Source organism: Spermophilus citellus (genome assembly GCF_964194105.1).
Source record: "Spermophilus citellus genome assembly, chromosome: 6".
Classification (NCBI taxonomy): domain Eukaryota; kingdom Metazoa; phylum Chordata; class Mammalia; order Rodentia; family Sciuridae; genus Spermophilus; species Spermophilus citellus.
Window position 1 is genome coordinate 39,728,054 of NC_138187.1, and position 13,206 is coordinate 39,741,259.

At 61.1% G+C, this 13,206-nt stretch overlaps 1 protein-coding gene across 1 annotated transcript; it reads left to right on the top strand.

Moving 5' to 3' along the window:
* The first annotated feature begins 252 nt into the window (after nucleotides 1-252).
* TMEM184A (transmembrane protein 184A) lies at nucleotides 253-11,097 on the top strand. Its single transcript, XM_081299480.1, has 9 exons — nucleotides 253-410; nucleotides 3,512-3,739; nucleotides 6,979-7,144; nucleotides 7,442-7,532; nucleotides 7,625-7,700; nucleotides 8,002-8,093; nucleotides 8,721-8,890; nucleotides 9,489-9,683; nucleotides 10,165-11,097. The coding sequence occupies exons 1-9, from the start codon at nucleotides 261-263 to the stop codon at nucleotides 10,422-10,424; spliced, it is 1,428 nt and encodes a 475-aa protein (XP_081155606.1). The 5' UTR covers nucleotides 253-260; the 3' UTR covers nucleotides 10,425-11,097.
* The last annotated feature ends 2,109 nt before the right edge of the window (nucleotides 11,098-13,206 follow it).

The window sequence follows — 13,206 nt, forward strand, 5'->3', positions numbered from 1 at the left end:
CCTGGTCTGGCCACGTCTCAGTATGAAGCAGTCACCAGTGTGTGCTGGCTGCCCGGAGGTTGCACAGGGCAAAGAGGGCCCCAGCCAGGCCCCACAGACTCCCTGGGGCCATGAGACTAGCATCCTTCTAGGGGATTTGGGGCTGGGCTGGACACCCCAAATCTTCCCACTCTGGTCATCTTTCGGTTTGCATAAGATGGGGCCAGCTCAGGGAGAGGAGGGGCTGCAGTCCAGGCTGTGGAGAGCTTGGAATCCCCCAGATGCCCAGCAGGGGGCAGCACCAGCCCAGGGAGAAGCAGGGCAGAGGGCCTTCCCTGATGATAGGTGGGTCGGAGCCAGGTACCTCAGGGTGCTTTGTATCCTGCTGTGTCCTCCTGGGGCAGAGCTGCCACGCACACCCAGGACCCCAGGTGTGGCCTGCTGGATGGTCAGGAATCGGTCGGGCAAGAGTTGGGTGCCTGGGCCCCGCTTGGACTTGGGGACCTCAGAGGTGTGTCGATGGGAACTGCCTGGGCAGGTGAGGCAGAGGTGTGGGTGCTGCCCGAGGAGCGGCAGGCAGGCTGGTACTCACCCCGTTCCCACCTTGACCGAGCCTTGGATGACACCCGCTTCACAGAGAGGCCAAGGGAGCTGCCTCCTCGGTGGCCCAGGCCAAGGGCAGGACAAGGGCTGAGGGCTCAGGCTGTGTCTGGAAGTGCTTCTGTCAGGAGGCCAGAGAGGAAGGCTGGGTAGAGGACGCAGAAGGCCCAGGCCTGGGTGGAAGGGAGGCTGTCGCATGACCAAAGCCGCTTCCCAGAGTGCTCGAGAGGTTCTGGAGTGGACGGGCTCTGCGGCCAGGCCTGGGGTCTCGGGGCCTGCCCAGAGGAGTGGCCAAACCAGAGCACATCAGGTGGGGCAGCCGCGAGGATGATCTGGAAGGGACACTGCACCTGGCCTCCACCATCAGAGAGGGGGCAGCCATGACTGAGGGGCTTCCCAAGGACGGTGACCCTCAGGGCCAGGAGCATCTCAGGCTGATGCCTTGCAGCCGGCAGAGCTGTGTCCTGGAGATCACCAGACCTTGCTTTCCCCAGAGTGGGATCTGCCTCTGGGGAAAGAGTAGAGGTTTGGAAGTTCCTGGCCTGGCTAGAGTCCAGGCCTTAAAACCAGGGCTCTTCAGAGTCCTGGCCCTCTGACTCCAGCCAGGAAAGTGCTTCTGCTATCTGACCACAGTGCTTCCTGCTGTGTACTCAGTCTTTCCCACTGTCAGCCTAGAGAAGGACCTGAGGCCTCATCTCATGCTGGGCTCTGTAAACAAAACAGGAAGGGGCCAGAGCCTCAGTTTCCACCTACTGAAGCACGAGTGGGTCGCGTAAGCCCTGTCCGTATCCCGACATCAGTCTTTATGCTTCAAACCCCTGGACCATTACCACTGACCGGAAGTGAGGGCCAGCTAGGGGCCGAGGCACCACCCTATGGGAGACAGATGCAAGCCAGCAAACTTACATGGAAGGTCTGGGACGGAGGCACACTTTCCAGAGGTGATACCTGAGACCGCAGGACAGGGACACCGAGAAGGAGTCAGAGCAGAAGGTCCCAGGCAGGGGCAGGCAGGGCTCAGAGGCATCCTGGGCAGGAGGGGGCCCTGGACCAGCACGGCAGGAGCAGGGGCCGTCGGGGGCCAGGCCAACGTGGGGCCTGGGAGTCAGGGTGCCAGGTGGGTGGACACTATGGGAGACAGACAGCAAGCCCCAAGCCCTGGATACACGGATGAGCCCCTCGAGTCCCAGGTCCCACCTGCAAAGGGGGACAGTCTACAGTCCTATCTGCCAGGGCATCAGGGAAGAGCAGAAGCACCAGGCACAAGCAGAGGGGCCACTTTATAACAGACTTGCCTGCGTCGCCACAGGAGACCTAGAGGTGGCATGAGGAACCGGCCCTCCAGCCCCACTGACAGACCCCAGCAAGGACCAGTGACCTGTGTGCCGTTCCCTGCCCCCTCCCCCAAAGCCAGAATGTTAGCCGTGTGGGGTGGGGCGAACCTGGGATCCCAGCACGTGGAGGCTGAGGCAGGAGGATGGCACGTTCCGGGCCAGCCTCAGCAACTTAGTGAGACCCTGAGTCAAAATGAACCATGAAAAGGGCTGGGGTGTGGCTCAGTGGTAAAGTGTCCCTGGGTTCTGTCCCCACCACCAAAAGGAGGGGACGGTGTCAGAATGTGGCTCAGTGGTAGAGCACCCCTAGGGTGAATCCCCAGTGCCACCCAACAACACAAAGCACCCACAATTCATGGAATATGATGATATGATTCACCCATTTTTTACATGAACAGTTCAGCGCTGTCTCTTTATCACCCAAGAGGAAGCCTGTGACATGAGTCCCCCACTCCTTCCCTCCCCTGCCCGGGGCCACTCACTGCTCCTGGGCCTGCTGCAGCGCCTCCCGCCTGCCTCTGGCACAGGCAGGTGAGGGCACCCGGTGGCCAGCGGGTGGGTTCCTGGAAGCCAGCTGCCCTGAGCAAACCAGGAAGAATAGAGTGTCCACCGGGGAGGGGACAGGCCTGGCCCCTCCCCCTCCTGACTCCTCCCCTGGCTGGGAGACCAGGTGGGCCCCTGGGCAGGTGAAGCCTCACCTGCCAGGCCAGGCCTGGTACACACTCCGGATAGCGGCCTTGCCCCGTCCCTGCAAGGCTGCCAGAGGGGGGCCGCATGGTTACACAAATGACCAGCCAGGCTTCCCCAGAGGCCAGGCCTCCCAGGGCCGGGCCAAAGAGCTTCCTGCCCGCGGAGGTAAGCTCTGGGCCCTGTGACGGCCAGCCAGAGGGTGGGGAGGAGGCCACACGGGGCTGCCGGGTGGAAAGAGGGAGGTTCCAGGTGCCCTGAAGCCTGTTGGGAGACTGAGGAGCAGGGCATCGGGGCCAGAGAGCAGGCGGGGGGTGGCCAGGGGCACCTGGTCATGCTGGCACCTGGACACATTCCAGCAGGTCGCAGGGACCTGGAGGGCAGGGGCAAGGGCTGGCATACTCCTCACTGCTGGACACAGGGCCCTCTGGGCCTCTCCCAGGACCACCCGGGGCAGGCAGGAGAGGGGGTCCCCCTCCCACCCCTGAGTGGAAGTAGTGTTTGGCCCCTCAAGTGTGGGCTCCCGGGAAGCCCAGGCCTCCGGGTGGAAAAGTTTGCCACCGAGGGAACCTGAAGGGGGCTCGGGGCAGCGAAGCTGAGCCCTGCACAGGAAGGAACCGCAGGCCCCGTGCAGCGAGGTGCCAAGGGCGGCCAGGGTCAGGGTCATGGGTGGGACGGTCAGACCCAAATTCCCAGAGAGCTCAGGTGGCCATAGGTGGCCCTTCCACCCAGGAAGCCAGGAATGTACAGGGCACGGTGGCCGAGCAGAGACTGACACCCTGCCATGCCAGGGCTGAGTCTCGGGGGCGGGGGGCACAGCCTGGCAGAGCCGCCCTGCCCCCTGCCCTCCTGGCCCGACTGCCACTGGAGGCCGCCCTTGGCCTTCTCCCCGCCTCCTCCCGCCTGTGCAGATGAGTGGCGCCTCAGGACTGCTGGGAACAGCCGGAGTCCCCCTGGCGTCCCTGACCTGGCCGCTGCCCAGCCCCGAGCCGGCTATGCCCATGCTGCCAGCCGGGCCACAGATGGACCCCGTGGGGAATGGCTCCCAGGAGGCCCCCCGGCTCTTTCTCACCACGGCGCTGGCCCGAGGCATCTCCGGCCTCTTCGTGTGGGCTGCCCTGTTCATCACCTGCCACCAGGTAAGCTGCTCCACCTTCAAGCCTCCCCGGGGACCTCAGTCTCCATGGGACATGGGCACAGCCCAGGCTGGCCTCCTGGTTGACTCCAGGATCATGGGATCTCAAGGGATGGCCCTCAGGACTAGAGATGGAGGCCCAGCTGGACCAGAGGGACAGTGCCCAGGGACCTTCAGGGAGATGTCAGACCCGGGCTCAGGAGAAGGGGTGGACGGGAGCCTTTCAGGACTGAAAGCAGGGGCAGGGTACTGGCCGGGCACCACCGGTTGTGTCCTTGGCCCCTGCCCTGCTCACGGAGGTCCTGGAACAGTGTCACTTCCCATTCAGGAACATGGAGGCTCTGAGAGGAGCAAAGGCCTTCTCTCTCCAGAGTCTTGGCGTCCCCAGAAGGCTGCAGATGGTTTGGACTTTGCTCTGTAGGGAGCCTCAGGAGGAAGCAGGGATCTGGGAGGGGACAGGGGACAGGGGACTGGGAAGCCAGACTGGGGGGCGGGGAGCAGGCCCCAACCTGACTGGGGGGCGCAGGCTTCCTGGAGGGGCCACTCCCGCTCAGTCTCAGCCACGGGAACCTGGAAAAGCAACACTCCCACACCGTGTCCCACGCACCACCCCTGGCCTGTCACCAAGGGGGGAGACAGGACCGTCCCTGGGAGGGGGCACTGGTCAGACCTATCAGCCAGGAAGGATCAGGGAGTCGCTGGGCAGGAAGTGGTGCCCAAGCTGGGGCTGGGCATGGGGGGGTGGCAGTGGGGACAGGATGGTCCTGGGCACTCTCCAATACACAAGGAGGTGCAGAAATCAGAGCGGAGGCAACGTGGGTAGAAGGAGCCCCTGTGTGGCCTGGGGGGGCTGTCTGGGCTGGGTGAGTGTGGAGGGCCTGACCGCCAGGTGAGGGCTGGGCTGGTCAGGGGAGGGGAGCTGGGGTCCCCAGCACTGGGCGGGAGTGGATGGGCAGGGTTGCCCAGGGGCCTCCAAGGCAGGACCCCCACCTGCTGGTGGGGGGTGTCCAGGTGTGGTCTCACTACCAACACACTAGGGGGCAGTGCAGGGTCTGGAGCCACAGAGGAGGGCCACCAGAGAGGGCTTCCAGGAGGGGACTGCGGCTGAGCTGTGTGTGGCTATCACCAGTGTCCTGGGGCCACACAGCCTGCACAGGACTCACGAGGGCCCTGGGGCTGCGCTTCAGGCCCTGTTCCCCTGTCCCACCCATAAGCCTCAGCCAGGCCCACCTAAGTCTCTGTCCCTTTAGATCTGACTGGACAGAGAAGGACTTGACCCCTCACTTTACAGACAGGGAAACCAAGGCCAGGGAGGACAGCAGCTTGCCAAGGTCACCAGGCAGTGCCAACCGCGGAGAGGTCTCCTGGTAGCTGGTCATGCTGGGTCCTCCCACTGCACCAGCAGGGGACACGGTGCCAGATAAGGAGCTGGGCCTGATACCAGCCGGGCCTCACTCTCCGCACCTGACCTTGTGGCCCTGCACACATTGCCCCCTCCACAAAGCACGCCCTGCACACGCTCCCACAGGGCACCTCCCCAGGAAGTCCCTGCGGCGCCCTGGAAGGGGGCCATGCACTGGGCGCCCCACTTCCTCTTCAAGACCCAGTCCCTGTCTTGTCACGTCCTCATAGAAGACATGGAAAATCCAGGAAGATTTAAAAGTAGAAACCGTACTCACCGCAGTTTCTACCGGGATAAGAAACTGAGTGAATTTCCTTCTATTTTTACCAGGCATTCGTGACGCCGTGAGGTCCCATGAGTCTTGTCATTTGGGTTCTTAGGTGTCACATCCTGTCAGAGTGATCCACCATGGGATGCCGTTCTGAGCATGTTTTTTTAAAATATGTTTTTAGTTGTAGATGGACACACGGTGTCTCTATTTATTTTATGTGGTGCTGAGGATGGAACCCAGTGCCTCACACATGCTAGGCAAGTGCTTTGCCCCTGAGCATATTTTTACTGCCAGTATAATATTCCTTCCCAGACTTGTTCCACTGTGTGGGAAGCCCAGCCCTCCCTTGTGAGTTCCTTCTTATGTATTGCTATGGTGAATGTCCTTGTGCACATATATTTTTATTTTTGAGTAGATTTGCTCCTAGGGACAGATTCCTAGAGGAGTTAAAGGGTATAAATCCTTCCAATGTCAGGGCCTAGGGCTCGTTCCCTCCCCTTCCCCAGGATCTGACACTTAGCCGGGCTCAAGAAATTCTTGCAGAGTGAATGAATGGGTGTCTCCATTGCCAAAGTTTCACCAAGAACAGGCCTAGCTTGTGCCCAAGCTGATGGTTGTAAATGTGCTGCATGCTTGAGAACTGTAAAATATTTTAAACTTCCTCACCACACAAAATGATAGGTATGTGAGGTAAGGAATATGTCAACGGGCTTGATTTTTGCCTCTACAATGTACGTGTCTGTTAAAATAGGTCGAACAACATAAGTATTATGTACATTTTTTTTTGTTTTTTTTTGGTCCTGGGATTGAACCCAGGGCCTCTACCACTGGGTTATATCCCCAGTCCAAAATCTTTGTGAATTAAAAATAACATATTTAGCCAGGCACGGTGACACATGCCTGTATTCCCAGCAGCTCGGGAAGCTGAGACAGGAGGATCACAAGTTCAAAGCCAGCCTCAGCAATTTAGCAAGGCCCTAAGCAACTCAGTGAGACCCTGTCTCAAAATAAAATATTAAAAAGGGCTGGGGGTGTGGCTCAGTGGCTCAGCACCCCTGGGTTCAATCCCCAGTACAAAAAAAGAAATAAATAATATGTTTAAAAATCTGTATGGTTTCATCTGGGCGCAGTGGTATACATGCCTGTGATCCCAGTGACTAAGGAGGCTGAGGAAGGAGGATCACAAGTTCAAGTTCAATCCTGGCAACTTAGTGAGACACTGTCTCAAAATAAAAAATAAAAGAGCTGGGATGTAGCTCAGTGGTAGAGTGTCCCTGGATTCAGTAGCACTGTGTGTGTGGGTGTTGTGATTATAAATTTAATGTACGCCTATGTATAAGGTGCATATTTGATTGGTAGAGTTGATAGATTTTGGATCTGATTACGACAGAGCAATATTGACCTTCCCCTGTCCTAAGAATGCTCCTGGTAGAAGTCCAGGGATCTGGGAAGGTACAGGGGGCCGGTGGTGCCCAGGGGAGCTCTGCCACTGCTCGCACCTCCTTCAGGGCGCCTGGGTGGCAGGGGTGGTGGGGGCAGCCGACCACCCAACCCTCCCGCTCCGGCCCAGATCTACCTGCACCTGCGCTCCTACACGGTGCCCCAGGAGCAGCGCTACATCATCCGCCTGCTGCTCATCGTGCCCATCTATGCCTTCGACTCCTGGCTCAGCCTGCTCCTCCTGGGAGGCCATGAGTACTACGTCTACTTCGACTCTGTGCGGGACTGCTACGAAGGTGACGCTCAGGACCCACGTCTAGGCCGGGGCACCAGGGCTCTGTGGCCAGCCCCCAGGGCACCCTGGCTCTCCCGGCCCTGGCAATGGAGCCCTGATGGAGGGTGGGCTGTTGGGCCTGGAACGGCAAGGTGCAGGCCTCTGGGGCGAGGGGTTGAGCCACTGCTGCTCAGGGGACAGTCTGGGCCAGGCCCGAGAGGGCCCATCACAGGCCCACGGACTATGGGGCTGACCGGAGCCCGTGTGGGCAGGGCTCCTGTGGGCTGGGCTCACACCGGCCCCTCCGTCTGCCCTGCAGCCTTTGCTATTTACAGCTTCCTGAGCCTCTGCTTCCAGTACCTGGGCGGCGAGAGTGCCATCATGGCCGAGATCCGGGGCAAGCCCATCAAGTAAGCCCACCTCCACCTGAGGCCCAGCACAGGGCAGCCCCAGCCGCTGCTGGGGATGTGTCCTCCCAGTGCTTCTGACCTCCTCTCCCCAGGTCCAGCTGCGTCTACGGCACCTGCTGCCTGAGGGGCATGGCCTACTCCATCGGGTTCCTGCGCTTCTGCAAGCAGGTAAGTGGGATCCGACTCGTGGGCTCCTCCTGCCCCTCAGCCCACTCCCTGGCCGTCCGGCCGGAGCGATGGCCAGGTTCAGGCCGCCCTGCCATTGATTTGGTATCATTTATATATTTTGGATCTGATTACGACAGAGCGATATTGACCTTCCCTCTAGAGACTTCTGCTCCTGGTAGAAGTCGAGGGACCATGGGAAGGTACAGGTGGCTGGTGGAGCCCCAGGGGGGCTCTGCTATTGTGTTGGGGGCTAGCTCACGGCCAGCTGCTGTCCCCCACCAGTGCCCCTTGCCCACCCCAGGCCACGCTGCAGTTCTGCATGGTGAAGCCCATCATGGCCTTGGCCACCATCATCCTCCAAGCCTTCGGCAGATACCGGGATGGGGACTTCAGGTAGGGCAGGTGCAGGAGCCAGATCCCAGGGGCCTTTGGGAGTGGGGCTCAGCACGGCTCAGGAAGGGCCCTGTCCTCGCCCACCTGCCCCCTCCTCATGGAGACCGCCAGGGAGGAGCTGGCCTTGTCACACATGGGGACCCCAGGCGGCCCCCGACTCCCACTCTGCGGTGGATCCAAGGAGGACAAGGGTTGGGTGTGAGGACTCACAGGCCAGGAGCCAAATGCACCTACTGCTGCTGAGCAGAGCACAGGCTGGCGACCACGGCGTGCTCGGGAAGGAGCCCTGGCCCGGCTCACACCCGCCACCCACCAACACACACACTCTCACACACACACACGGGTACTCGAACACACACGTGCACACTTCCATGTCCACAGCAGAAGGACCCACTCCTAAGGCTGTGGCCAGATAGCTGACGGTCTTGGAGGTGGCTTTCTGACAGGGAGTGGGGACATGGACATGCAGGAGGGGCAGGAAGAAGGGCCACCACTTTGCCCGCCCTGCAGGAGGCCCCCCGAAGGCCTGTAGCCCTCAGTGCTGTCTGCGAGCCCTGGAGGGAGGACCCAGGTGGGGGGCCAGGATCAGGGGTGGGCAGCACAGCTGAGCAGTGGCTCTCCACGCAGTGTCCGCAGCGGCTACCTGTACGTGACCCTGGTCTACAACGCCTCCGTCAGCCTGGCCCTCTACGCCCTGTTCCTCTTCTACTTCGCCACCCGGGAGCTGCTGCGGCCCTTCGAGCCGGTCCTCAAGTTCCTCACCATCAAGGCCGTCATCTTCCTGTCCTTCTGGCAGGGTGTGTGGACCACGGGTGGCAGTGCCCAAGCCGGGCTGCAGTCCCAGGAACTGGGTTCCAACCGCACCTCTGTCCCAGGCCTCCGTGCCCTGTCCCCCCACTTGCAGCTCAGAGCAGTGACTGAGCTGCCCGTGCTGAGCTAGCAGAGCCCAGGCGCGGGACGTGAGAGGTCACCCCGCAGGTCTGTCCTGGGCGCTGGTGGAGGGAAGTCCTGGGGGCTGCAGGTGGAGGCCACAGAGAGGTTTCCTGGGCCCTGCGGGGTGCCTGGGCAGGCCCCCTGTGGGTACTTGGTCCCTGCTTTTGAGGAGGATCACCACGGGGTCTCCAGTGGCTGAATACCATAGGAGCTGGGGGGACGCCAGGCCTGGGGCTGGACGTGATAGGGCATGCACGCAGGAACCCCAACCTTCAGGGTGCCCAGCCCTTCTCCACTCAGCCATTCCCAGTGGAAGGGATGCCTGACACCTCCAAGACCCTGTCAACCCCAAGCTGGTCCCTCAGGACCCTTGGCCAGTCACCAGTGGGAGCCTTGGCTAATGTCAGCCATGCCCAGCCTCCTGACCAGGGCTGGTGCCTGAGTGGCTACCTTCATCCCCAGGGATGCTGCTGGCCATCCTAGAGAGGTGTGGGGCTATCCCTGAGGTCCAGGCCATCGATGGCACCAGAGTGGGGGCTGGCATGCTGGCCGCTGGCTACCAGAACTTCCTCATCTGCATTGAGATGCTCTTCGCCTCCCTCGCGCTGCGGTACGCCTTCACCTGCCAGGTGTATTCAGAGAAGAAGGACTCGCCAGGTAAGCCAGGCCCTGCCAGCGGGGCCCGGGAACATCACAGCCCAGTCCACGGGCTAGACAGAGCGATGTCCCTTGCTGGCTGAGCCAGGCAGGCAGCAGCTTCCAGCTCTCAGGGAAATGGGGCTGGACTAGGACCATGGCCTGCGGGTCCTTTGGTGTTGGGGGTGTGCATCCTGAGGGGTGGGGTTGGCTCCCACTGGTCAGTGAAAAGCAGAGTGTGAAGGACTCCCACCAGGCCAGCCCAAAGCATCCCCCAGAGCCCCTCAGAAACTACAGGGACTGGGACCCCTGGCAGGCGGGTCTCTACAGGGACAGGCCCCAGCGCCAAGACTGAGGAGGAGCTGGGCTGGCCTCAGGAGTCCTGGGTCACCCTCTGCTGAACAAGGCCAGGGCCTGGATAGGCAGGATCCCAGGACTGGGCATACAATGGGGGATCTGGCAGGGGGCCCCTTGCCCCAGCCCACATGCTGTGTCCCCCCAGCTCCCCCAGCGCCCATGCAGAGCATCTCCAGTGGCCTCAAGGAGACCATCAGCCCTCAGGACATCGTGCAGGATGCTATCCACAACTTCTCCCCTGCCTACCAACAGTACACGCAGCAGGCCACACAGGAGGCCCCGGGGCCTGGCCAAGGTGGACACCCCTCTCCTGGCACCCACCCCTGCTCTGCTAGTGGCTCTGACAGGGGTAGGAAGAGCCGAAACCTGGAGAAGCACATGCTGATCCCTTCAGAAGACCTGTAGAGGCACTCGGGGTCTCCAGGGCCTGACTGGGGACCCAGGCTGCTCAGGCCTCAGGGAAAGGACAGGACCCCCCCCCCTTGACCAACCTTCTTGCCAAAGGTGCAGCCTCCACAGTCAGCCCAAGGATCAGCGTGAGGGGTGGGCTCTCTTCCCTGGGAGAAGACACCTGGACATATTGGACAAGCCTGAGGACCTACTGGGATGACCTGGACATCAGCTGCAGGGTGGCCAATGTGGGGCAGGATAATGTGACCACTGAGGCTTTGGCTACAGAGGTCCCAGGGGAGCTACAAGTTGGCTGCTCCTTCCACGTGACAGGCAGATAGATGGATGGTCAGATGCCCCCAGGCAGCTGTAGGAAGAGATGGCCAGGGGACAGCTGGGCAGCCTGGGACAGCAGAGGAGACAGAGCTGAGGGCCTGTGCCTGCTGTGGCCATCTTGAGAACACGAGGAAGGCTCATGCTGCCCTCCACACTGCAGCCACGGGGAGCTCCAGCAAGGTCCCCATACCAGGGCACTCCAGCCATCGACGGAACCACCAGGACTTGCCAGTGACTCGCCCTTATTTATAGATAAATGCCGTGGATTTGTAATGGCCTGTTTGCCTTCTGTTCCTGCAGTCAGTACCCTGAGTGGTCCAACGAGGGGTGGGGTGGTCCAACGGGGCCCATTGTCCTGGGCTGGGTGTCAGGAAGGGTCTTGGTTTTTACTGCCCAGGGTGGCCACCCAAGGCGTCACTCAGAGCGGTGCAGGCCAGAGAGCTCGGCTTCTGAGATGGAACCCAGTTCCGGTTTCTAGGGAGCCAGGGCGGTCCCCTCCCTCTGAGCCTTACTGTCCTCCATAAAATGGAGCTCCTGCTGGCCCCACCCTGTAACAGCCCAGAGCACCAGGCACGGGGACTCAGGCCTGGGACGTCCTCTCCCTTCCTCTTTCTCGCCTGCCCAGGACCCACAGAACCGAGCCTGACAGGCCCTGCCTCAGCTGGAGGGCTCCGAGGCCTTGGAAACATGGAGAAAGCAAAGTAGGGGACTAGGGGGACCTTGTGGAGAGCCTGCACTGGGCCTTGGCAGGAGGGCTGTCTTCCCATGAGGCATTGCAGGCAGAGGGGACCCACAGGGGCAAAAATCTGGATCCTGCAGTACTGGGGGCAAAGCCAAGGAGACTCAGGAAAGGGTATGGGGATCCAGGGCCGCTGGCCAGGCAGAGGCCACAGCTACCCAGAGGCCACAGCTCCTGCCACTTAATGGGACCACTGAGTGACCAGTCCACCTTGGCTGCCCACTCCCACAGTCATGGGAAGAAGAGGGCAATGTGCCCAGGATCTTGGAGACCAGCTGTGCAGAGCAGTGTCAGTCAAGGGCCACTCCCCTGCCTTCTTGATCCCTGGGCCTAGGGACAAGGGAACTCAAGGCCAGTGGCTTCTGGGCTCAGCAGGACTGCTGATAAGATAGGCCAGGCTCCTCCTTGCAGCCAGTTGGGAAGAACCACCCTCACCTGCCACCTTATCATGCCCTCTGCAGCTGGCACACCCACCAGGAGGCCCTCAGCACTCCACTCCATCTACGAGGTTGGGAGGGGGCTCAGCTCTCCCCAGAGGCCTGCCAACCAAAGAGACCCTGGGTAAGCTTGATGCCAGGCCCGGCCGGTGCCTGGTCAGCAGGGGGCTGGCTCATGCCAACCCTGCCTCGGAGAGGCGTCCTCTGGTCTGAGGTACCTGGAGCCATGTGCAGAGGAAAAGTGGGCAACGGTCCCCTCCTGCAAGCCCAGAACCACGTGGCTCGGGGCACAATCTTTCTCTGGACCGTACCCACATGTGCCAGGAGCCCACATAGACAACCCTCGTGACAGCCAGGGAAGGTAAGCCCAGAGAGGTCCCGCAAGTTACCTAAGGTCACAGCTGGCGGGGGGTGACTACACGGAAGTCCACTCTCCCTGCTCCTCCACCTGCACCTCCACCTGCTTCGGGCCCTCCTTCTTTCCAACAAGACAGCAAATAAGGTCATGCGGGTTGAACATGGCGCCCGACTCACGCCACAGGCAGTAGAACACTGCTGAGTGACTTAAAAGGAGCCCTCAGGCTGAGCTCCACTCGTCTCCTGAGGGAAGGGAGGTGAGCAGCTGAGTGGCTTCAGTCTCATTCGGGCTGATGAAGAGGAGCCCCAGTTACAGCTCCCACGGGGCAGAGGGAGCGGCTGCTTGGCAGGCAGGAACTGGCTTGCCTGCCCCAGTGCTCTGCCAAATTACCTAACTTGCCTTGGCCTCAGTACTCCCATCTGTGAAATGGTCCAGCTGAGAGTCCCCAGGGACCACATGAGAGGGAAGGGAGGCCTGGTCTGGGCTGGGTGGCTTCCTTTCTGCCCTGTCTGGGGGGGAGTCTCCTTTCTGGGAAAGGCTGGCCTGGTGTGGGCTGGGGACAGTGTCTACTTTCACAGCTTCCCTGTCTGCCTGCTGCCTCCAAGAGCCTGGGCCATAATTCTGAGCCCCCAGCTGGGGTCAGGGTCCCCAGAGCCACTGCAATGAAGTCTGGCTTAGCTGGGGCTCCATTATTGCCATTCCTGGTATCGAAACCTCACTGTGGTCCCACAGACACAACCCCCACTGGATCAGACACGCTCTGAAGTTCTAACGTCCACTCCTGGTCAGCACAGGCCAGAGGAAGACACACTGGTGGTTGGAATCTCTGGGAAGCAGGACTCACTGCAAGCCCGACACTCTGGAGCTGCAGATAAGCACTGCCCCATTGGCCCCTCTGAGGATGGCGAGGTGGGGCTGCTCACCATG